The sequence below is a fragment of the Anguilla anguilla genome, chromosome 4 (genome assembly GCF_013347855.1).
Source record: "Anguilla anguilla isolate fAngAng1 chromosome 4, fAngAng1.pri, whole genome shotgun sequence".
In the NCBI taxonomy this organism is placed as follows: Eukaryota; Metazoa; Chordata; class Actinopteri; order Anguilliformes; family Anguillidae; genus Anguilla; species Anguilla anguilla.
In genome coordinates, this window is record NC_049204.1 from 4383443 (window position 1) to 4409984 (window position 26542).

A 26542-nucleotide genomic window follows, 5' to 3' on the forward strand; every position below is an offset into this window, starting at 1 on the left:
ACGCACGCACGCACACGCACGTGCACAGGCACACGCACACACACACATAAATACTCTCACACACACCGGCACACACTGACAGAGCAGTATGTCTGCCTGTCTTCAGGCATTGCTGAGTCAAGATGATTTTCAAACCCCCCCAAGGTACTAGACTGACAAGCCTCCCACGTACAGTCAGTAGCATCTCAGGGAAATGAGCAGTACATCCAAACTCCGCTTGTCAATCAAATCTGACGTTGCTGTGGAAACGGCACTGTAACAGGGGCCATAAACCTGCAAGGGCCTGCTCTGTTTATCGTATCAATCACCATAAATGGCATATCAACAATAAATTATACACAATACATTTATGAACCATCAACTATGTGTAGTGATTTTTCAGTTGACCTACCACGGTAAATAAATATAAATAAATATAAAATAAAGGTTCACTAGCCGACAAAAAAAAAAAAAGAAGCGAACACCTCCGCACACATCACTGAGTCTTGGAATTCAAAAGTTTTTCCATCATAGTCACACATTCACATCAGCTTACGACAGTGGCTGGTAGTAATGGAATGCTTTGTCGCTTATTTGAACCTTTTTTCAAGTGATAATTTTCACAGTAACACAGGGTTGGCCAGTCACCCACTGGTTTCAGTTCGTCATAATCCGCTTTCAGTAAGTTTGATCACGTAGGCTATATCTAATGTATTCAGTGGGTTTTTTTTCTAAGAGTGCTGCTTTTTCCTTGTATCAGGCTTTTGTAATAACTCTAAAAACCAAGGAATCTTGATTAGCTTGAGCTAATCAGTGGTCAGGCAGGCTGGGATTCAATAAACACTTGTTAATTATGAGTTAGAAGCAAGAATTTCTCACAGACACAAAACGCAGTTTGGCTAGTTCCGCGTACTATTCAAACTGTGGTCTGGGGAGAAAAGTTAAGGACAACGATTGATTGAATACAGGCCTGAGAGTGGCTGGTTGACACTGGCAATAAACAAAAAAGTAGAAACACGAGAGTGTTCTGACAGTGAAGGTTTCTGGGGGGTTCCATAACGGTGAAGGGCGGCTACCTCGTGCGCTCATATAATTTGACGGTCAGCATCATTGGTACTGAATGATCGTCTTCTCTCCATGTTAAATCATCTCCTTCCCTGCAGAGACGGGTGTTTTTCGTGATTGCAATTCCCCGGGTCTTCAGAGCGCGAGTATCCGCTTGCTGGCTTGATGAACGCGGCGCCGGCATTATCCGTATATATATCATGGCCTTTCTCGGTCACCGGATCGGGACGTAGCCGAGCGTTTATTTATTGTGATCCAAAGCCTGCGACAGGGTTTTTCCTTTTCCATCAGCTATGTCCGATTTCATTTCCTGTCTTGAGGAACAGTGGATAGTAAAAGGATGATTGGTACAGCTTGTTACTGGTCTTTGTCTATGTTAGGAAAAAGGGTAACAATGATTTTTTTTTCGTTTTCCATGTCCACATTGTGTTGTGTTACGCCACATCTGGTTTTAACTTTGACGGCAAGTGCCACCTGCCATTGCAATCGATGGGATTCTTTGCCGTCCTGACCAAATTGTACCCTTTTGCTCTCATCCATTACAATGCCATCCAGTTTGTCATCTACCGTGATCCAGGTGCCCTGGTGAAAATTCCATCTTAAACCTCACTAATAAGCTGGTCAAAGCTTGTGTTTTCAACATTTTTAGCTGGTCAACCAACTGATCACCATCTGACCAGCCTATATAGTCTGCTAGTCCAAACCCGTTTGATCACCAGCTTGTTCTAGCCGACCATCTTAACCAGCTTTGACCCACTTTGACCAGCCGCAGACCAGCTGTGACCAGATAGAAGTGTCTAAAACACAGTTTAAAACCAGCTTAAAGTGGTTTAGAATTCTTGGGTGAACACTGCATAAGTGGTACATGCGCCTTGGTGTTTTGTTCACTATCGGAATACCCACCTCATGCTCCTTAGGTTGCAGTGCTGCCGCATCCGTGGATACTGATTCATGATATTCCGTGTCCTTTGAAACGATAGCTCTCTTTTCAGTACTGTGGACTGTCGTCGATACAGCGGCGAGCACGTGTTATGCCATGACACTGTTCTTCCTTTTTCGACTGACAGGTCAGTGCCGCCAGTCTTGTTGAATGCACGAAGGCCGAAAAAGAAAGGGAATTACAACTGTCGCAACAAGAGGCAGGAAACTCATTCGGGCACTTCACCGTAGAGAAGCAGAGTTGTGTTTTTGTACTGTAACGTGTTTAGCGTTGCATGCTTTATATTACATTGTAAAATTAAAGGTGACCCTGATCACTGAATGTCACTGCGAAAGGAGAAGAGCGAAGGGACTGGGTTCTTTCTTTGTTTCTTTCTTTATTTCTTTCTTTCCTCTAAAAAATGGACACAAACACAGTAGGCTTTTTCAAATCTTTTTTCAAACGCTAAACCAAGAAAAATGCTGTTGTTTTAGCAGGCTTTAGAGCCAGTGCGTTGCTTTGCTTCTTTTTTTTTTCTGATTTGGAGAAAGAGGCCAGACGGATACTGCTTTCGGTAACGGAAAATTCTGAGATTTTCTTCAAAGTGAAAGCAACTGTGTGTGTTTTTTTTTTTTTTACGTAATAGATGAACAATCAGTGAATATTTTTTTTTTTTTTTGCTGAGTATCAGGGCATTGTGAGACTCAGCACAGAGATGTGTTTACACAAAGTCTGTTTTACGCCGGTTGTGCCTAAACCCAAGTACCGGTGCTGGCAATGGAAAATCCATTAAGACTCCAAAAAAAGCCGGTGGCAGATAGCGCTCCTGCCGTAATAATGTGCCGTTGTTATCCGAATTCCTCACTGCCGAAATCCACGAAAGGAGACCATTACCTGGGTCTGTGCTGTCATTAAGTCTGACTCACGAATGGAGAGGGTGGCAGGGAGGGGTGCTGGGTGGCTCACCCTGTTAAGGCACCACTCCATTGCCTGAATGGGCCTACGGTCTGTTGGTGGATCCGGTGTTGGTTTACGATCTGCTTGGCTGAACGATCAACTCGGGGTGCTTGTCTGTCTCCGTGCCAGTGTTGACTGTGACTGGCAGCCCCTGCAGGGCAATGCACAATTAGCTATAGCGCCTCCTAAGGACGGGAGGGTTTCGGTCAGCAGGAATGGGAGCATCTCATCACACACCAGCGCCCCCTGCTGGCTAGTTAACCTGACTTGAAAACGGTGTTGGGGGGGGGGGGGGGGGGGGGGGGGGGTGGGGGTGATGAGAGAGTGATGATATGTTGCGGGTACCTTGCCAATCAGTAGTCTCCACTTTTCCAATGCCATTGATTTCGTCCACTCAGAGTCCATCGGGATTTCATCGCTTCTATCGGCCTCTGACAAATAAAAAAATAAAAAAATGAGATGTGAGCTATTTTTAAGATGTTCCATTTTACCAACGTTCCGCTGTGTTTATCCTTCATTAAGTGAACGACAAAGAAACGCTTAATTACACAAACACATCTGACCGATTTCCACTGGGATGCTCCCATATGTGAAAGAGAAAATAAATTTTAGATTTGAACCGAGAAAAGTTTTACGCTTAATGCAGTGTCTCTCAACCGCATTTTTCTTTGCTACTGAATTTTGAGAAGCAGCTCATAATTATTTTAGGCTCATTTTAGAATGTATTACTTTTTGAATATTGTTGAGTCCAAAACTATTTAGAGTTTAAAAATCTTAAATAAATTATGACATTGTCCAGAGAAGGGAAAAGCTGAGATCTTCATAAATGTGTCTGACATCCAAGCTAAAATTTCTCAGAGTGCTTCATTCTATTTCAGATATAGATACAGCATTCAGATATATAAAGTATAGCCTGAAGTCACTGGCATTTACAGCCAAAAAAACCTTCCCCTCTGACGGTAATCAAAGGAAAGAATCAGCAGCCTATCAACCTCAGATTATATTTAAACTTAAGATAGACTGAATGCCAACACCCCAGGCAGAGATCTGGACTGCGTCACCCAGAGTTGAAAAGGCACTGACAGTAGAATTTATGTTATCAGTTGCCTGGCATAGTCACACCCACAGACGTCCCAAATTAGATGCAAAGAGACCTTCTCACTCAGTTTTTTTTCTTTTCAGTTCAGCTCATTCAGTAACAACTCTACTTCATCAGGGGGTTGTTTAATGATTAAAACTTTAATTACGCCCTGTAGTTCCAATATGCGTGAATAATGAATTATGCAATGTACCACAGTTGCCAACTACTCTACTCTGCATTTATTAAACAAATAGTTGTCGTTTTTTTTTTTTTTTTTCCGTAATAGGAATAATTACAGCTATATTTAGCCGCATGTTCTTCATGTCAAAGGCCTTGTGCTGCATAATGTTCACCTTTTCTCTGCTGAATCCCGCGTTGTGATCTGTGCTGCTAACGGCTAATAGCTGTGCTAAATCAAGTAGCATATCGCCCTCTCCTGGTGATACTTGGTCATTGAAGTTTTGGTTTGTACGATTTATCCTTACTTCATTATTTTTTGACTGCATCATGGGATAGTAGGCAGCGGTGTAGTGCAATGGATTAGGACCTGGTCTTGAATCCTGGTTTTATTCCTGGTTAGGACAATGCCATTGTACCCTTGAGCAGGGTACTTAACCTGCATTGCTTCAGTATGTATCCAACCGTACAGTAACATGTAATGTAATGTAATGTAGCAGGACTAAAATAGGGTGTTCACTCACAATCCCACACAGTGGAAGGGTCACTGCAGCACATCCTCCGTAGGGTAGGGAAGAAGCTTGCAGAATCACATTCAGATTTGGCTTGGTGCCACTACAGATGTGGGATTATGTGTGCTATGTTGACTCTGCCAGTTGTAGAACCATCTGCCAGTCTCATGATGGTTCGTCATAAAGAGGAGACTTGAGGTCAGTTCATGAATGATCAGGCAGGAAGTGATCTAGACAAAAATGGGTGATGTGAACATGCTTACAGCAAGTAGTTTTGTCACTGTGAAGGATACAGACATGCAGGACCATTGATTAACAAGACTAATTGAACTGATAATATATTGAACAGTAAGGATGCTTCCATGCTGTTCAAATATCCACTGTAATTATTCATTTTACACATAACCATAAATATGTGCTGTTATACTGAAATGTTTCCAGTGAAAAGAAAATATGAAGTTTGTGGCTCCAGTGAATATATAAACACAATACAAATATAAAAAATGGGTACTGTGTGTTTTTGTTTTTTTCACTCCATGAAATGATGGCTACTCTGAAGATAGTGGGTCAATACCTGCTTTAAAAGTGCACAGTTTCGTATAACACCAAATAAATCGTTCCGCTCACTTGTAAGAGGATGTACAGAGGTAGAGACTGCTACTGGAGATAGAATGGGAGAAATTTTATATATTGTTTATTTAACAAAAAAAAAGGGGTTCTGGCTGTCTCTGTTTAAAAGATTGCTTTCAAAATCTTGCACCATCCCAAGCTATGTAAAAAAATAAAAATAAATAAATAAATTTTAAAAACATGAAAAGGGAAATTACATTAAATTAACATATTTACTCTTGCTCCTCCTCCCAGGGTAAAGCTGCTGCTGATTGGGCGAAAGGTGGGCAGGGGCCCTGCGCTGTAAAATGGGCTGTGCGTGAGCTTGTGACTTGGATAAATGGAGTGCGTCTGCATCGACTGTGAGCCAGCGTGTCGTCCTTTGTAGGCCCGCACAAACGCCACACGACTTCCCCCTGCAGGCCCCCGGTTACTGGATCTCAAGCATTGATTAATTTCCACACGCCGAGGCTATTTTTAGCCCGCAGATTATCATGAAACAGTGCCCAAATCAAATCTGAAAAACCACCCCTGGGCCAGAGCGACAGGATCATTTGCATATTAAAAGACATCAACCCCCAGGGAGAGCGAGGAAACAGCTCAGCCATTTTCTGGAAAAAAAAATAATGTCTTCTGAGAGTTAAAAATAGTTTTAGTGATCTCTTGACGGGCACTGTACCCTTGCGCGTGCTTTAAATCGTCTGCCGTCAAAACTCCCAGCGAGAATTACGTGAAAGTACGTCCAGCTCTCCTGCAGGAGACATTGCTAAAAATAAGGAGACACCGCTGTAAATAAATGAAGGAATAATTTTATTTTGTTTTGCCAGTCTGTTTTCCTTTGATGTTTGGAGCATATTCTACGGAGATCTGTGGTGCCTTGGTAGGCAACTCAAGCTGAAGTTACATAAAGCTTTGAGTCCCAGGTGGATGAATTTTGCATGACTCCCAAGACGGAAAAGAGCCTTGACCAAAAAACACATTTGTTAAAATAACACAAAATACTTTTTGGGGAAGCAGTGGGAAGAGAACAGACCTCGTTATCAGACATTCAGGAATAGTCTGTGGCAGGGGTCTGCAACCCTCGTCCTGGAGAGCATCTAATTGCCTAATTAAAGTAGTTGATTATATTAGTACAGTACCTCACCTCACCTGGCTTTTCAAGTTGCACTTTTGTGTTTCTGAGACCAGCACTTGACATTCTGCACTTTTTTTTAAGTCACTCTGGATAAGAGCGTCTGCTAAGAGAATGCAATGTAATGTACTGGGCGGCAGTGTGGTGTAATGGGGAAGGAGCCGGTCTTGTAACCTAAAGATCGCAGGTTTGACTCCCGGGTAGGACACTGCCGTTGTACCCTTGAGCAAAGGTGCTTAACCTGCATTGCTTCAGTATATATCCGGCTGTATAAATGGATGCAGTGTAAATGCTGTGTAAAAAGTTGTGTAAGTCGCTCTGGATAAGAGCGTCTGCTAAACAACTGTAATGTAATGTAATGTAGGGCTGGCACGGGTACGCGGTGGTCAGCACCGTCGCCTCGCAAGAAGGAGTTTCTGGGTTCGAGCGGGCCGGGATCCTCCCTATATATCCAGCAGTATAAATGGATGCAATGTCGATGCTATGTTGTGTACATCGCTCTGGATAAGAGCGTCTGCTAAGATATTGTAGTGTAGTGTAATGAAATGTACTGTGGCCATCAGCACACAGAAATACAAGCCAAAACTCTCATGCAGAGTGTATGACGGCGGTGAGGAACCGTAGTGTGACTGGCCTGTCAATGTTCCCTTTGTATCCTTACCCAAACAAAAACGTTCCCTGCTTTCCAAGAACTTGCGTGTGTTGAAAGGCCTCGGTCTAATTCCATGCTGTCTAAATATTATTAGAGCAGAAATCGTGTAACTGAAACTCGAAAATGGCTGCAGATGTTGAGAAGAAGGCAGAGCTACACCTGAGAAGTAACAGGCGACCTTTGATTACAAACATACATCGCTAAACCAGAATATTTCTCAGTGTGGGACTTTCTCTAATGAGTGCCTCCACAGAAACTGTTGGCAATTAATTTTTACTGCCATTTTTTCTGCGACATTACGTACAGCAGTATTCATAACCCAAGCCGCCAGTAAGGGTTATTCAAGGGCAGTGGTTATGATAAATGTTTATGGACAGGAAATATATTTTTTTACAGCAAGGAAAAACTACATCATCATGTCTCGGGTGCGACAGTAGTGTCTTTGTGTGTAAGGCATCGTAAAAATAAGCATCCTTTCCTCCGTGTATGAGGAAGTGTGCTTTCCTAGTTAAAGACGCAGCGTGTTTGGGTTCGCTCATAACCACACGCTTGCTCCTCGCATAGTTCATCATCCTTATTCCTGATTGCACAGCATGGTGCGGAAGGAGTCGGGAGGAAAAAAAATAGAGCAGGGTGGTTGATTAATGAGCCAATCTTTAATTCCATCGTGTATTTCTGTCAAGGGGACACCAACACAATTCAGTGTACGTGCCAATCGGATTTGAGGGTTTATAACAGTGACGTAAGAGTAAGGCTCCATGAACAATAATGAGTGGAGCCATAATGACGCGTCAATCACCGAAAAGTTTTGCTCTCCACAGCAAACCGCAATGATTGGCTCATGTGGTAGCTCCGCCCATTCTCAGTCACAGAAAACCTTGCTTTCCAGTCACTTATTTAAAACATTTACGATTCTTTCTTTTTTTCATGATTCTAATAAGTACATTTGTTATTGGTGATATAAACACATTTATTTGGGGGGGGGGGTGGATGTAGGGTGAAATGAATAAAATGAATATTATGCACCTATTTTACATAAGCACTTCATCTGCAGCAGGTGAGAAATACCGTTTGGGTGACGTGTTGTTTTGTATGAATATTTCCGCTGTAATGTCGGTGGTTCTGTAGTCCTTGTGTGTGTGTGTGTGTGGGTGCGTGCGTGCGTGCGTGCGTGCGTGCGTGTGTGCGTGGGTGCGTGCGTGCGTGTGTGCGTGTGTGTGTGTGTGTGTTGTGCGCGTGCGTGCGTGTGTGTGTGTGTGTGTGTGTGTGTGTGTGTGTTGTGCGCGTGCGTGTGTGTGTGTGTGTGTGTGTGTGCGTGTGTGTGTGTGTGTGTGTGTCCTAATCCACAGGGCTCTTTAGGGATCAGCATGTGTTCTGGACATCTCTCAGCCACTCATGGTGAGGCAGGCTTTCTGTCTCAGTCGAGTCAAAGCCTGACTGGGACAACACACACACACACATGCACACACACACACACACACACACACACACACATATTCAACACACACATGCACACACACACACACACATATTCAACACACACATGCACACACACACACATGTACACATATTCAACACACACATGCACACACACACACATGCACACACACATACACATATTCAACACACATGCACACGCACACACACACATGTACACACATTCAACACACACGTGCACACACACACACACATACACATATTCAACACACACGTGCACACACACACATACACACACATATTCAACACACACGTGCACACACACACATACACATATTCAACACACACATGCACACACACACACACACACACACATATTCAACACACACATGGACACACACACACACACATATTCAACACACACATGCACACACGCACACACTCACACACACACACATATTTAACACACACATGCATACACACGCGCACGCACACACATATTCAACATGCACACAGACACATATGCACACATTTATTCAACACACACATTCACATGCACACACACCCACACACACATACAGATATTCAACGCACAAACAGACACACGCACATATTCAACACACACACACACACACACACATTCAACATGCACACACACGCATATTCAATACGCACACTTGCACGCACACACACACACACACACACACACGCGCACATTCTCTGTCTCTCTGACTAACAGGAACCTTGTCTCCATGTCTATGTTCAAGATAAGAAAGCCATTGCAAACAAACTGTTTTATAAACTGATACGATGGTGTAACTATGAGTCTGTTGCAGTGCAGTGCAGTTGTCACTGCCACACTACAGTGTGACACTACCTCTTAGAAATGTCACTTTCCCCTTCTGTTTACATCACTGCTTCTTCAACGTTTTACTACTGGGACTCAAATTGGAAATACTTTTTCATTTCGGGACCCAAGTTAGAAAGTTAGTATCTTTCAGGGACCCATTAAATACACATACCCGCATAGCCTAGCAGCGGACTACAGACTCATTCTGGGACCCACTACATACATTTCCGTGACCCATAGTTTAAGAACAGCTGGTTTACACAAATGGTTTAACCAAAGCGCCCCAGCGCGCACACACCAAAAAGAAGCAAACCTATCTCAAGGATTATTCCAGAATGTTGCAAACAGTTTACAGTAAATGTAGTGCACAAGGTGAATGGTGGCTTAAAGTTGCAAAGTGTTTTACATCTTGCACATATCCAATGTTCGAAAATACTCATCATGCCCTCTGTCATAATTAAGCAACACTTACCCATGCTCACCAATTCTTCACGCTAAACAACCAAAGCTAGACACTAGTTTTCTCCAGGGATTTCAAGGCAGTAATTCTAATACATAAATTTTGCTTATGCATTTGCTTATATTAGCACATACCTGCTTTTCTTGCACAAACACGCAGGAATATGTTATGAATTAGTTTGGGTTTCATTTGAGACATAATTTTAAAGGTTTTCCCTTTTTTTATAGCTGTAATGATGTGAGTCTGTGTTATAATTGTCAGATAATGTATGACATCAGCCTTTCCTGAATGTTTTCTGTTTAATGAAAATTTGGCATGAAAAAAAAATTGCCTGTGGTTTGCAGCTGTAATCACTGGTCATTTGCTGGATTTTTACATGTTTGGCTGCCAATGTCATTGTGTTTAAGTAGAAAAATATTCCTCTTTTTTTAATCACCGTTGAGTCCAATGGAGGAGAAATAAGATGCATTAATGTTTTGCATATGCTGTTTGGAGCCTGTTTGAAAATATCTTTATTGTGGTTTGCAGATTATAAAATAGATTTTCGCTGAACTGATCTGACATATTTTCACATTTAATTCATTCCAAGTAAATGTAATATTTATGTGATTAATCATTTAGATTAGATACATTTTATCCACTGTTTTTCTGTCCTTCCAATTGTGTTCTATGTTTCCATGAACTATAACCATCAATGATAAAATGTTGCTTTTACCACGTTTAACAAATTCATTCTGGAACTATAAATATAGTATTATTTGAATAAATGCTTAAGACAAATGGTAGAAGCTTCATTTGACAGTAAAATAACCAATGCCATTCTAGAAAATAAATGTCGATGAAAGAAAGACGAAACGTGGGAGCTACGTTTGACTCAGTTAGGCTTCCATACAGCGGTATCTAGGGGACGTCACGTTGCTGGGGGTTGCCACCGGTGACGCGTCCCTTCTCACAAATTTCCCGCCCAGATATCCAGTCCATGTCTCTGATTGGTTTATTTCGTGTTAGCCTTCGCTTCTTTGCAACGTGTTAGGGTGAATGTGCTTTCAATCAAAAACAAATCTATTTAGGGTAGGTTGATTAAAGGCTCAAGAGAAGCATTGGTGTTGAGATTAAACCTGCATCAATTACCCTTTCGCATATTGTGGTTTGGGTCCAAGGCGTTTTAAGGTCCAGCCACCCTTCAGGTTAAGCTTTTGGATTGTTTTGTTTGCTTTTTTCCCCAGTCAAGAAAGCTGAAGATTTCCGAAATAATGTCTTCAAGCGAAGACAGAGCCAAGGAGATTCTGAAAGGGTTTAAATTGTATCCTTTGCAGTGGATGGGGATTTGACTAGTTGTCAACTAGCTAGCCGTTTGAGCTGATAATTCAACATGTAGCTAGAACTATCTTGAGTATATCGAGCAAATCTAGTCAAATGCATTCGCTTCCAAGCTACCCAGGCAATGTCTAAGTGTGACCGTGCAGTCTACTAGCTTGCAGTCTTGCTAACTCTGTTATAATTTTAAAAAATCTTATGGATGGCTTGCTAGTTAGATGTCGAGAAGGATAATTAGCTTCACAGCGTGTCTTTTAAAGTGTTATCTTACTGGCATGATAGGTAGCTATCGTAACTAGCAAGCGCCCAGACGTGGCTGACACAAGTAACTTAAACCAAGTTAGTTATTTGAGTTGATCTTTTGTCGTAGATGTACTGAATAAGCAAGCTAGCTAACATGGCTGGCTAGGGTCTTCACGTTAGCCAGGGAGCTAACGACAAAAACAATTCTGCAGTGCACTCTTGTAGCCAACTAGCCACCTACCTTTTGAGATTAGTGCAGTGTTAGCCTGCCAACATTAGTCGGCTAGTCTAACCATCACATTTATTGTATGGGACGCCACCATTTTTCATACAACAAACAACTGGTTTGATGGGGCCTGCTTTCAGAATTGCCAATGTCAAATATATTAATCACAATACCTGAGCAACACAGAGCTGTTATTAGCTAAGATAAAGAGTGTACGTTGTGGTATAACGTTAGAAGTTAACGTTAGCAAGGACTAACTGTATTTATATTGACCAATGCTGGCAATATAGACAGCATCACTACTGGTGAAATGTTATATCTAACGTTACTAGGCGTGTAGCAAAAAGTTTGAGCCGTTAATACAGATGCTGGATTGTCTAACGGGTGAGTAACGTTAAAGAACGTGATGCCATTGGTGCAGCTTGCAATTTATTTTTTACAGGATTTACAAACTGTTTTGTTTAAAATGTAGGTGTAACCATACAATTTTCTTCTAATCGTTTATTAACATTTACTATCAATACGTTTTGTTTTTGGCATTTAGTGATGTTACGTGGGTTGATTTTGTTATTATAAAGGCGAATATGAGACATAGAAAGGTGACGGGACAGTTTGAGAGAAAAGTGCACTTAAAAGTACCAGTTTCACCAAACCCCGTGAGTTACGTCTGCTCCCTTTACATAATGCGGGCTCCTGTGCTTAAAATAGGTCCCGGTCATACGAAGTGGAGTTATCACACCTGCAATGCTGTAACTGATTTATCATATGGCTTTACAATAAGCCGAACAACTTTTCCTGGACATTTGATCTGCCATCCCTAAGCATGGCTATGTTGATATTGTCTCTCGGCAATTCTTGCTGGTTTTGTGTATGACCTTGTTGGAGAAGACGAGGGAGTTTTTTTCTCTCTAGGCTGGTAATTCTTAAATCCTTGATTTACACGGACAGGGATTTGCTGCTCTACGGCTTTCCTTGGTCTGGTAGGCGAGACTGGTGCATTTCAGCACCCGGGACAACGCGTGAAAAGTCCGCGTTTGTGCCTTTCTAGTAGCGCTTTGGCTCGCTTTTATATGCTAATCGCGGGCAAAGGGAGCTGTCTGTGTGCAGAAACTCGCTGCTCCGTCAGTTTGCGTGGCGTGAAGACCGAGTAGCTGAAATCCTCAAGGGCCCGCAGCGAATGGCCAATAATTCTCTCTTTTTTTTCTTTCTTTTTTTCTAATTTGGAATAAGATGGTGGTAGACGGAACATTAATAAGTGTTAATTTAATTAACAAACATTTTATTATAGTACAACGGTTTTTTATATTATAAAGCAATGACCAAGCCTACACAGAAACGTAAGAATGGCCACGGCCCAGCCGCAGGTCATCTTATCTGCGTGTGTTGTACTCAGAGTAAATTGAGCCACTGTAGATGATGTTCTCCTTCCGGCGGCTTGTGGTATTTTAATGCCAGCGGGTTGTGTCAGCGACTCTCTGACGCACTGTCCCGTTAAGTAAGGTGCCTTCTTACCTTTTCGTGCACGAGCAGGTTATTGACCCGTTACGTAATGCGGATAAACATAGTATGTTCCAGAAGTAGTTGCGAGTGGCTGTAAGAAACGGATTGACCGGTGACCGGGGTCACGAAAGGAATGTGTTTTCCCTCAGACTGTACTCGTTTTATACCCAAGAGATTGAATTTAGTTTCGAGGAATTGCACATGCCTCTTGAGTCTGTTAATGCAGCTGAAAATACTTCCTTTCCTTGGATTTTGTCCATATTTTAAATTAAATTGGCGAGCCCAGGTCTTACTCACGCTGACAGCACCTATTGAAAAATTAGTTTAGTGGGAAATGATGGGGGAGGGGGGGGGGGATATTAAGGAATGGCGATAATTTACTGTTGCAGGTACGAGTTTTTTCGGTACATTCAGTCAGGTGAATTGTACCGGTCCCATGTGATCTGAAGGAATGTATGTGTTGACGATTTTTTGGGTTAGGGTTATGAAGGCATAATATAACTCCAAGTCTCACTGGGCATTCAGCTATGTAGATGGATTTAGCATTTCCAAAAAACATACACAAAGATTAATGCAGTGTTGGTTTTAATGACCTGGTTCAATGAAAAAATGTGGATGATTCATTCAATTCCACTTGTGTCTAGTGTAATATGACAGATGCCTAGTGTAATATGACAGATGCCATTATTCTGTACAGAGTTCAAACTTAAGTTCTAGATCTTCACATAAGTATCAATGCATCGCACCAAACATTATGCTTCTTGTGGCCTATATTGCAATGTTGCCGATTAGTATTGGTGTAAGCTTCTGGCACTGATTGCCGTCTCAAGATGTTCTTTTTTTTTTGTACATTCCAGAGGAGGCTCATCGCTGAACTATTATGGCAGGGACAAGGCATACCATAGAATGTACTGCTTGTTCATTTCATGTCCTGTAATGTCATATAATACGTGTAATTTATTTCCATTGACAGCAGTGGTGGCTGGTGAACATTTTATGAACGGTGCTATACAAATAAGGTTCATTGCAATAAAACTGCACCGCTATTATTATTGTTATTGTTTTTATCATTACAGCTTTGACGGTGTAGTGACTCCGTATGGTGCATGTTAACTTTGGACCCTTGTTTGCAAGAGGTGACATCAGTTCTGTTGACATCGGAAATCCATAAATGCAGTGCAGCAACATTTTTGGCACATTGGTGTTTCCAGTGATTTTAAGGGTTTCGAGTGAGAAAAGCACTGCGCTTCAGACTCTCTCCTCTCTCTTTGTCTCTGTCTCTCTATCTCACTATCTCTGTCTGTCTCTGTCTCTCTCTCTTCCTCCCTCCCTCCCTCCCTCTCTGTCCCTGTCCCTGTCTCTATCTCTCTCTCTCTTTGGCTCTCTCATTTTTTCTCTGTCCCCCTATCTGTCTCTGTCTCTTTCTTCTCTATGTATATCTCTCTTCCTCCTCTCTCTCTCTCCCTCCCCCTCCATCTCTCTTTGTCCCTCTCTCTCTGTCTATCCCCCCCCCCCCCCCGGTCCTTGGTGACTGCTCTCTCTCTCTGCGGGACCCCAGGGGTGAATATGATGTGCTGAGACTCCTCCGTTGGGTGGAGCGGAGCCTCTCCTCCGTCTGTCCCTTGGAAACGGGATCTCTGAAGCATGCTGTTGGTGCAGGGGCTCAGGCAACAGCAACGGATGCCGAGGACGAGCGACTCAAGAATCCCGTTTGCGTCTGCTGCGTGGTTTCTGTTTGCGAGAGTGTCTGCGTAACTCTCACTTGAAGTTGCGACGTTGCCACAGTAGAGCTCTCGCTCAACTTTTTGAGGGATTATTTATTTTAGATTTTCCTTTTTTCCTGTAATGAGTACTTTCTGTGCTGACCAGGATGCTATTGTTACAAATTAGCTTGCAAAACTCTTCCGTACTAGTTTGGAATGGAGCTGTTTAAAATTCCTTTATGGCAGTTGTGACCTCACAGCTGCCCACGGAATACATGCAATGAGACAGCTGAGCATAAACGCTGGCCAGTGCAAACCGTGTGAACTTTGACCTTACACTGTGTTCTAAAGGCTTTCCTTTATTGTTGTGACAGGGCCAAACCTGTCATTAATAACTGTTGATTCCTGCAGTTTTTATGCACTGTAAAATGCACTACAGTACACATTATGGAGTTTGTTGAGACCATAGACTGTAGAAAGAAATCAAGAGAAAGTCATTGTGATATCACCCATTGACTTTGCATTCGCTTGTGAAAAGCGTTTTGACACTGCGGAAAGCGTGGTTTTCACATTGCCATGTTGTTCAAATCAGAGCCAGAGGGTGCGCTGTAGGGAAAAGAGGACTCTTGTATGATCGTAAAGTCCGGGCTGGGTCCGGGTCGTCCACTAAACGCGTCACTCTGTAGTGACGCAAGCTGTCCCCGAGTCGTCCTCAAGATATTGTCCAAATATTGTCCAAAAGACACAATAGGTTGACAAATCAGCACATGAGGAGACATTAAACGAAGAAAACAAAAAAAACAGTTGTGAAAAATGGGGGGAAAAATGATTGACTTAGTATTTTTACTGTATTGGTACCATTGACTTGCATTGAAGAAGGTGGCTGAAAGAGCTATACTGGATCTGACCGCACTGGTGCTAGTGAGAAACGTCTCAAGAGAGACGTTTTTCAAGAGAGACGGGCACTTGCTTAGATGTCAGATAATCTGTCCTAAATGATTGCCACTACTAGTAATAGTATATGTTAGGCACTCAGTGTTGTGATGGGAACTGTGGCAAAGATAGTACCAAATTTTGAGTAGATGTGCTGTTATTGCTTTTTAATGAAGTTGTTTTTTTGATATACTGTTGATAATGACATTGAAGATGAGGCTCAAGGGAGCTCTAGTTTTGCATCAGTTTGACCTCACCTTGTCCTCACCATCTTTATCTGTCAAATATGAAGGTATGTTTCAGTTTTTTTTCTTGCCTGAAATTTTAGTTTAATGCACACCAACACGGCTGTGAAGTTGTGCTTTAAAATATCCAACAAAGTTTGATTTGGTCCATTTGAACTTTGGGAGACGAAGTGCGTTGCAGAGATAACGTACGCGGGACTTTGTGACAGAGGACGCCCGCTTTCCTGAACAATGGGCAGCCTTTTTAAAAATGCATGTGCCAAGCCTGGCTTTGGCACGAAGCAGGTGCTCGGTGTGCTAATTAAGGAGATGCTCTCTGTGTCCGTCAGCTGAAGTGTCCCGCCCCCTGTGGCTGCCCCCCTGCCCCGCCCCCCCCTCCTGCCCCCCCGCCTCGCCCCCCGCCCTGCCCCCCCCCCCCCCCTCCTGTCAGCAGGTGTGATCCTACAGCCATCTGTCACTGCGAATCTCAAACTGAGCATCAGAAACCAAGCGTAGCCGGCAGAAGCATTTCAGGTGACTTCGCTGCCTGTCTGTGCTGCGCGGTCTGTCGCTGGAAATGTGCAGATGTAACTTAGTGGGGAAATCAGCGGCTGAAGTACAGGTGTGATTGGGGGGGGGGGGGGGGGTGGTGGGGTCGGAGGGAGGGGGTTCAAGGAATAAAAAAAGATAAACTTTGTTTTAGGTTTTATCGGTTACCAGAGGTGGAAAATTCAGGTTCTGCAAGTAACAGGCCTCCTTAATATTTTGTTCCAGTCACCTAGATATGCTAACTGGCACGGTTCTTCAGTCAGGAGGTAGAGTTAATTCGAGAAATCGGCTGGCTGAGGTCATGGGTGGAGGAAACGTATGGCAGGGCTTTTACTGTCTGACCCCTGGACATTTCACCTGTGTCAGTTACAGACCACACCTTAACCCATTATTATTAGTGAGTGTGCGCTAAGATAATTTGTAATAAATGAGTTGGCACACTTAACATTAATTTGTTCTTGCTCTGCATGTCTTTTAAGAATACGTTTTTTTTTTTTTTTTTTTCCCCCAGCTATTTTTATACCGGACACAGAGACTGTCCATGATCTACATGTGGAGTTGTACAACTCTGCTCACTTTAAGACTGCAATTCAAGCAAAGCATTTTGTATACTCGTCATGTGAGAAATTAACTATTGTAAGTACAGTATAGGTCTGCAATGCTGTCTTTATCAATGGAAACCCTGATTTTAAAGCTCAGATGGATCCAGATTAACTCCTAGCGTTTAATGTGCTCATTTGTCTTTAAATGTCATTTAGTTGATTAGTCATCTAGACTGCATGGTGCGTAGAATGCACCAGGGAGAACATGCTGGAAATGTGCTCGTCTAATTGCTATTAGCTTGCTAATCCTACCCAATTAAGGTGATTGAGTGCTCTGGGGCACCAGAATGTTCTGGAAGGTGGAAGAAGCAGGGATGGGTCTAAATTGGGTTCCATAATATTTTGGTGAATGCCTGGAGGAGACTTGGACGGACTGCTCCGGTTTTGAAGAATCAAGTTGCCCCAGGTTTTTGAACAAGATCTTTGTTTTTCCTTTCAGTATCGCTGTACCATAATAATTTGTTTCTGTTTTTCAGTGTATTTTTACACGATGGATTTTGATTGTCAGTTAGGGCTCTGATCCTGCAGGGCCAGTGTGTGTTTTCTGTGTGAAGGGAGAGTGTATGCGACTTCTACAATTAATCTGTTTAAATATTATGGCTGGAGGCTTGTCTGCGTTACTTTGAACTGGGTGGTTTCAGTGACATCATTTTTTAATGGCATGTCCCTTTAAGTGGGCAAATGGGAGGAGTTTCAATGGGAGAGCAGGTTACTGCTATTGGCCTGTTCTCTCATGATTGTTCCGGCCATTATCATAGCTGACATCTTTGCTGAATCCTGGATAGAATAGAAGGGGACAGTGCAACTCCAGTGGTATTTCTAAACTGGTTATGGGTACGGGGTTTTCAACTCAAATTGGGAGGTTGCAGGCTCAGATCCCATTTGGGGCATTGCCGTTGTACCCTGACCGAGGTACCTGGCGTGACATGCTTCAGTAAGCGTGCAGCTGTGTAAATGAATGTGTACCGTGAAGCTGTGAGGGTGGACTGCAGCGCTCGGTTCATAAGACAACCGACTTTCTCTCTCTCTCTTTAACCCCCCCTCTGCATTTCCCCTGTCTCTATAAAGTAGGGGTGAAATACAGAAGGAGGGTGGACTGTCCTACAATAAACGGTGCAAGAGCAATAGCATCCAAAAAGCGAATATCAAGATAAATTAAAAACGACACAATCTTTGCATTTCCAATTTTTGCCATGTATTTTTTCTGGGTGTGAGTGTGGAGAAGGAAGAGTACATGTGTCCATAATTTTAAATAATGTCGATAAAATGTGCACGATTCCGTAATTACCAAATATTGCCGATGTGGAGACAATTGCACCAGTGTAGGCTGGTGCACCACATGCCACCAGTTAAATCGAAAAACCAGGACAAGCCCAAAACCTGTCCCGTCGGGAGGAAGCCCTGGAAAGGAGTAAGGCTGTAAAGCCTTACTGTTGGTGTTTGTGCACAGTGCTTTCTACCACCAAGCTTCGACAAGTCTTTATAATGAAAGACTGGAGATGAAGAATCCTGATACCATCACGCTGAACCACTTTGTTAGAGCTTAGTTTAGGACCAAAGAGATGAAAGAATTGGTCAAGAACTGATTGTGATGATGATGATGATGGTGGTGGTTATTATGCTTATAATGATTTATCTCCAGAGGGAGAGAACAAGGAATTGACTGGCTCAAAGTAAGAACAAGCAGAGGTGTTGAAAGGACAGTAAACATTAGGACTGACATGTAATGGGGTTCGGTGTAGATTTGAGCAGGTGAATTGTGGGTTTTGATGTAGATTTGAGCTGGTGGGTTGTTGGGTTGTGGGTTTTGATCTGCATGTGAGCTGGTGGGTTGTGGGTTTTGATGTAGATTTGAGTGGGTTGGTTGTGGGGTTTTTTTTAATGCATATTTGGACTGGTGGGTTGGAATACGACGGTAATCTGATTTGCGTGACTGGCACCAAGAGGGAGGCCCTGGCAACTGAGTTCCCGCGAGGGGGAAGAGCTCATGGAACATTCCAGAAAGAAAGATCCACCCGGAGACCTTGTAGTCATCGAGGCCAGGCGTTACCGTTGCCAGTATTAGTGCTGTGAGTGTTGTGTAAAATCTCTTTTAGCTGAGGTCATACTCCCATCAACACGTAGAGACCGTAATATTGGTAATTGATGTAGGAAGAAAAAAAAGAATTTGCTTAAATTATACTTCATATTCATAATGTATACCGTTTTTTGTTTTTGGCATTTTCACAGAGTTTAACTTTGCCTAACTTCCTGACGACAGAGGCAGGTGTGACATTTGCTGGTGAAGGCGCGTGGGACCGAAATCTGCGTTGCGATTCGGTTCAGTAGGTGCCTGTTCTATGGGAACCAGTGCCGTAGTGGTATCGAGTTTCAGTATCCAGGCATTACATTACATTACAGGCATTTAGCAGACGCTCTTATCCAGAGCGACTTACACAACTTTTTTACATTGCATTTTACATTGTATCCATTTATACAGCTGGATATATACTGAAGCAATTTCGGTTAAGTACCTTGCTCAAGGGTACAACGGCAGTGTCCTACCCGGGAATCGAACCTGCGACCTTTCGGTTACAAGTCCAGTTCCTTACCCACTGTGCTGCACTCCGTCCTAATGAGCCCTAAATGAGGCTTGCGCAGTTTCCTCTGACTCTTGCATGTCCTTATTCCTCCTGGCGGGACTCCCAAACCGGGGTGAGATTTTTTTTACTCAAATGCCCCCCCCCCCCCCCCATTTGTGATGGTGTCAGTCCCTCTGAAGGCTTGCCCACTTGCATCATGGGAAATGTAGTGCGACATTAGACTAAATGAAAACTTGCCCGCTATTCACCAAAACAATAGTTGTATTTAGTTCAGTCGTGGTTACGGATTTGACACAGAGGTCTTCATCAGGGCGTGTTACTCTTGTTCTGAGGAGGGGTGAGTGTGCGTACATGCGTTAAAAACATGACCGTTTTGTTATTGCTGTCATTGTATTGCTTCGCCAGCCTTTTATCGTTTTGTTATTCGGCTGCGGTAATGCTACCTTGGCTGTGCTTGACACAAGATATCCGTGAGAAGCAATCGGGACTCTTAACGCTCACTCCCTGTGCTTGCGGCACCAGGCTGGTATGTTTTTGTGTGTTTACAGTGCCGTGAAAAAGTATTTTGGTGTTTTTTTTTTTTTTTTTTTAACTTTTTCATTAAAAAAAATGAAATTAAAAAAAAAAAAAAAATTATTATAAATGCGTGTTTGTGTTTACTCGCTTTCTTTTTATGTAATATTACATTTGGTCAAAATATCTGAAACCATTCAGCGTGTGACAGAATGTGCCGTATAACGGAGGAAATCAGGAAGGGGGGCAAATACTTTCTCACGGCGCTGTGGTCGGCAGAAGCCGAACGGAGCAGGGCTTCCACGGCAACGGAGAGAGCCCTTTTCAGGCGTGGCACGGTTCCTTCAGAAACAGCAGGCTCGGTGTGGGGGGGGGCACGGGGGGTGATGGTTGGGGGGGCCATGGTGTGGGGGGTCGGGGTGGGGGTGTGTCAGGTGCTTTTTTGCGAAGGCTGACGCTGACATGCTGAGCTCTGTTGTGCACGGGCCATATGGGGGGGGTGGTGGTGTTGTCTAGCTTGGGGGGGCGGGCTAACGTGGGGGGAGGGTGGGGATCAGGGATGAGGTGGGGTAGGTGGGGTGGGGGGGGGAGCCAGGGCTTCAGGTGTTGCTGACACGAAGTACCTGGGCTTGTCACTGGCTTTTGTTCTCCCCTTTTGAGGGGTGGGGGGGGGGCGGGGGCTGGTCTGTGTGGGCGTGTCACTCCGTCAGGGATGCAGCCCGTCTCCTCATTAATCTGGAAACAATGATTTTTTTTTTCTTTCCTCCCCCAGTTGTGAAATGTCTGGGGGGCCACTAGCGTTTAGCTTTATAGCTGAACCCCCCCTGCTCTCAGTTGTCTGAGTGAAAAAGCTGTTCGTGTGTGTGTGCTTATGACCCCTGACCTCTGCCTCTGCTTGAGGCGTTTAGAGTCCAGGGGCCTATCACAAAGCAGGATTACGGAGTTAGCAGGATAACTGCGCCGAACAGCTGTTTTTACATTACAGTCCATGTTCCAGATTTAGGCGTGTTCCAGGTTTTATTTGGTGCAGTTATCCAGCTAACTCAATAATCCTGCTTTGTGATACAGGCCACTCAGGCCCATCAGTATTTACTGATTAATCGTGTCCAATCAGGAAAAAAGCCCATCCCTGACCTATACCCGGTGTCCTATAACAGGAATATTTTTTTTTTCAGCACTTGCCTTGCTCCAAAAAACTGACTGACAACCATGATATAGCTAAAAAGGGTGGTGGGGGTGAAATTTAAACCTTCCGTGAATTGTGTCTGGTGTGCCTGGTTTGAAAACGGAGAAGGAGTCAAAGGGGCTGCTTCTCAGTCACGTCCAGGTCAAGTAGATACGCCAGGTGCAAGTCCAAAATAGATCTGAGCAGAAGTGCATGAGAACACAATTAGAAACGCAAACCTGGATCAGGTACTTTGGGAAAAGGTGTAAAAAAGAAAGTGCTGATGTTTCACAGTGGCTATAGAAATGGCCCGTGAAAGGGGGAGGCGAATGAGCACAAATTACTCTGGGCCCCAAAAAAAGGATGGGGGGGGGGGGGGGTTGGAGAAGTCGTCTAATTGGTAGATTTCTCCTCTTTTTTGGGCTTGCCATTTTATAATGGCTTCACACATCCCTCTACTTCCAGAAGCATCACAAAGCCACCTTAATTTATCCTTTTTGACACAATCTAGTGTGTGGGTGCGTGCGCGTGCGCGTGTGTGTGTATGCGGCTGCTTATTATGAGTGCGTATACCTTTGATTGGCCTGCGTCAGCCGCTGCGGTCCGTGCTGTGTTCACCGTGAGGTCAGAAATGAAACCGCCATCGTAGGCCCCCCCGCTCACTGAAGGTCACAAACCCTCTCCACAGTAATTTCTTTTCCTTTACAGTGCTCCCATTTTTATTCCTTTCAAGTAGGCCTGGCTACGGCATTTTGATTTATTGTTTCAGTTCATTACACCCCGTCTAGTTTTGAGACGAGAACTTTCACAATTGAATGTTTTAAAAGTTGATTCGTAACACAAAAGCTGTACCTAAAAATAGATTCATACCTAATAATAGACACAATGAAATGGTGGCGCGTTTTAATCTTTTAGCTGTGCGGGGGTACTTGTGTCCAGCACGTATCAAACCCCAGGAGGGGGGTGGGTGGGGGTGAGTGTGGGGGCAGCTTCAAGCTTGGATTGTTGGTTTTTTGGGAAGGGGGGGGGGGTGGTGGGGGGTGGGGGGTTGTTGCATTTACAGGCTTTCATTCGCTTCAGGATTTCGGCCTGCTCAGCCAGCTCGTCCCTCCAGCCTGTAATCCATTTCCCTTAAGTTGCGCTGAATCAGAAACTGGATGAACTTGCGGGACGCGGAGACCGGGAAGGTCCTGTGGCAGGGGACGGAAGACCTCTCTCTACCCGGGGTGGAGCACGAAGGTAACAGGCCCGCTCGCGGCTGGATCGCCCGGACTTATTTTATTTTCATGACTTATTGTGGTATCACTATCTGTTTTATTGCGGGCTGCAAACGTATCGATTTTCTTCTTAAAGTTTGTTACTCATCACGAGTAGATGGTTCAGTTGAACAATCAGGAGCCCTGCTGAACACCAGATGAGAGGGAAGTGTTTAAAGGTAAAGAGCCTTAAGCTAATTGGAACAAGTCAACCATGTCGCGAAGAAGACGCCGTCCTGATGATTGCATCACTTGTTGTCTCGCTACGCGCCGCAACTGTTTTTAATTATCCAGGTGCGTTTTTCTAGCCTAATGCAGCAACCCTTGGATGTGTTCGCCGGTCTCTTGCCGATGATTTTTCCAGGCTCACCTGTCCTCCCCTGCAAGCGAGCGAGCGAGTGAGGGAGGGGAGGGGCCAGGCCAACGTCACCCAATTAGGCTTGAGTGTTTCACGCGTATGGGCACAGGCTGCGAAATGCGCCGCGAGTGAATTTCCGTTTCGGGTAAAAGATTACCCCTCGCCGTCAGGAGGCTCTCTCGACGCCAGGCAATCTACGTCCTTGACTGTGAGAATTGGTCCGTTACGATTACGGTGAAAACCGGTTACGATCTTAATTTCTGCGGCCGCGCGGTGTGGTGATGGCGGGGTGGTGACGCACGACGCGTCCGATGAAAATGAGCATCATTTCAAAAAGTACGCTTTCCTCCTCCGCGGTTTTCATCGAAACTCCATTCGCTTAATGTTCCCGGTATTACGTGCGAGAGCTCGCCGACTGAGCCGTGTGTGTGTGTGTGTGTGTGTGCGCGTGCGCGCGTGTGCTTCTCTTGAATTACTCTGAATGGGGGATTGCGCCAGTCCCATTCAGACCTCCCAACGATGACGTCACAGCCTGTCTTAAGAGCGTGAATCTGCGTATGCTGCCATTGTACACTGGAGGGGAATAATGGATGCGTGTTTTGAATATATGTTTGTTTGATTTGTATGTCTGGAGTGAGCGACAGGTTGTTTTAAACCCAAGGTTCTTTTCAAAATACTCTGTCCTGTGTGTCTGTGTGTTCACACCAAAAGCAACCGGGTTGACCGGATTGTTCTGTTATTTGCAGCTCGAGTTCCCAAAAAGATCTTGAAGTGCAAGGCTGTGTCCAGAGAGCTGAATTTTTCCTCTCTAGAAAAGCTGGAGAAGTTCCGACTTGAACAAAAGGTTTTCTTCAAGGGGCAGTGTTTAGAAGGTACCACTTCCCCTTCCTCCTCTTTGTCTCGTCTTCTTTCAACCCTTTAAGCTGTGAGGTCACAAATGTGTGATTAGAATGTTCTTAACTGAACATTCTAATGCTGATGTCACAATCACTACTGGTAACTGAGCATTCTAATGCTGATGTGATAATCACTACTGGTAACTGAGCATTCTAATGCTGATGTGATAATCACTACTGGTAACTGAAAGCGACGTTCCAGAACACTGACTTAAGGGTTAACCATTTTTTCTGGATGGATCTCATATTTCTGAGATAATTGTGCCATGCAGGATGAAGACTAAAGTTTATTTCAGGAAGCAGGTGGTGCTGCCTGTCGTGTCCACATGGTGGCGCTCTTCCTGCCTGAAAAGAGTGTTTATATTGGGGGATTAGAGTGATTCACACCAGTGGTTCATTAAATTAACTCTCAGCCAACTTAGTGAGCGAATGCAGTCTGTGACACAAATTAACAGTCTGCCTTGCACATGTCAAAAGATTGAATTAAATGTTTTTTAACATGTGAAAATCTAAAGCTGCAAGATCACAAATACATGATTAAATTGTTTTAGAACAAAAGAACACTGACTTGAATTTTGAAAAAATATTCTAATATACCTACTCTTCGAAGGGAGAGAAGACCACAATAATTTAATTAGTTGAATCTGGTGTCGTAGTGCCGGGCAACATATGTCATTTTGGAACTTTTTTTTTTCTTTTTTCTAAATTCATTCATTGCAGAAATGTTGTGTGAGTGTTACTGAGTCTTTCGTCTACCCCCCCTGCAGAATGGTTCTTTGAGTTCGGTTTCGTGATTCCTAATTCCACGAACACGTGGCAGTCCTTGATAGAGGCGGCTCCGGAGTCCCAGATGATGCCCGCCAACGTTTTAACGTGAGTTCGCTTTTCCTCACTTCTCCTGCGGTGAACCTGGTCAGTCTGAAACGTGCGTCTCTGCAGTCCAGCCTGAGGGGGCTGCGGTGTCTGCCGGTTCTCATCACAGGTAGACAATCCAGGGGTAAAAAAAAAAAAAAAAGTAAAAGTGTCGTGTTTATTCCACCCATGAACTCAGCCAGGTGATTTCACTGATTTGTTCCTCCTCCTGGCTGAAGAATTGGGCCAATTAGCGAATCCAGGTGACGACTGGAACAAAATACTGAGGTGGACTTTCGCTTTCTGAACCAGCGATTCGTTCAAGCCGTCGTCTCAGATCCGCTACTCGCTGACGTGACCGAGCGAACGACAAGCAGCCTTTTCTGGGCAAGCTTGTTCTGGAATGCACGAGAGCTTCTAACTGACGTAACTAACTGTCGTCCCTTTCCTTCGTTACAGCGGCAATGTCGTGATAGAGACCAAGTTCTACGACGACGATCTTCTCGTCAGCACTTCCCGAGTACGACTTTTCTACGTCTGAAGTCGAACACGTTTTAATTATTATTATTATGTTTTTTTTTTTTAATTTAATTTTTTTTTTTTATCCTATTTTTTTTTTTTTTTTTTTTTTTTTTGAAGGGGAAAAGAACAAGTCTCTCACAGCTGCAAGACTTTATACCTGGTCAGAGAGGACCGTCCACGAATAGTTTTTAATTTTTCTGTTACCGTGACGACGTCGCGCTGAAAGGAAACGACGCCAGAAACCCTAATCTCGAGGCGAGTTCTGAAGATATCACCGGCTCTCCGCAGGCAAAGACTTTGTATATAAACGAGCGACGCTGCTCCTTGCTTCCAACCTTGTAAATTATTTAACTGTACATTCCCCTTTTTCTCCTCAATCTCAGCTCGCAATGTACACTGCTTCATTGGCAGCCCGTATTTTTTAAATATTCGTCTGCTTGCAGTTTTTGTCGTCGTTGTTGTCGTCGTCGTTGTGGATGCTGTTGTTATTTTTTTTGTTTGTTTGTTTTGCCCTTAGCTGTAACTAAACTGTAAAATAGGTTGTGTTTAATACTGAATGTACTTATGAATTAAAATATTCATAGCCACCAATGCGAGTTCAAAGCAGTACTGTTTATTTGTATTTTGTTTGCAAATATTTCCAACACACGAGTTGATGTGCGTTATTGTAGATAAATTTGGACCTTCTCAGATGTGATCTTGTCTAGGTGTTGTTTTTGGTCATTTCCTCTATAACAGTTAAATTATCCTTTTCCTTGGGACATCATGCTTTTGATGACATTTTGTGGTTACCTACTGACTGATATTTACTTGAAAGGAAACAGGTAGTTTTTTCATCATCTGAATCTCACTGCATCTCTCATGATAACGCAGGTCTGGTTGAAAAAGCAATTTCAGCGTTTCTTTCTGATTACTGCCTATTTTTCCCCCAGTTAAATAGGGAAGGAAAAGCAATGAATCTAATGTGGGGGAATTATTATTGTTTTATTTTCATGCACTCCAAATGCACTATTACAGATTAAAGATCTTTAAAAAAAGAAAAACAAACAAAAAAACAAACCTAACATTAAAAATCAAATAATATTGTTCAGCGCCCTAAATTTGAAGCTCCCATACAGTAAAATGTTTTTGTTCATTGTTCTTACAGAGGTTATTGTCTTCTGCTTTTGAGTCTGTGTGCTGTGCAAGTCCCTTTAGTCTTGTGGCATAGTCACTTTAGCCTCCCACAGTCTTAAAGCAAGTGTTGTCACCAACTTCAAAAGCATATTGGG

The 26542-nt window shown here is 43.5% G+C and overlaps 1 protein-coding gene across 1 annotated transcript; it reads left to right on the forward strand.

Moving 5' to 3' along the window:
• Positions 1–10898: 10898 nt before the first annotated feature.
• pde6d (phosphodiesterase 6D, cGMP-specific, rod, delta) lies at positions 10899–25963 on the forward strand. The gene is made up of 5 exons (XM_035412466.1): positions 10899–11133; positions 22538–22626; positions 23748–23873; positions 24665–24770; positions 25209–25963. The coding sequence occupies exons 1-5, from the start codon at positions 11084–11086 to the stop codon at positions 25288–25290; spliced, it is 453 nt and encodes a 150-aa protein (XP_035268357.1). The 5' UTR covers positions 10899–11083; the 3' UTR covers positions 25291–25963.
• The last annotated feature ends 579 nt before the right edge of the window (positions 25964–26542 follow it).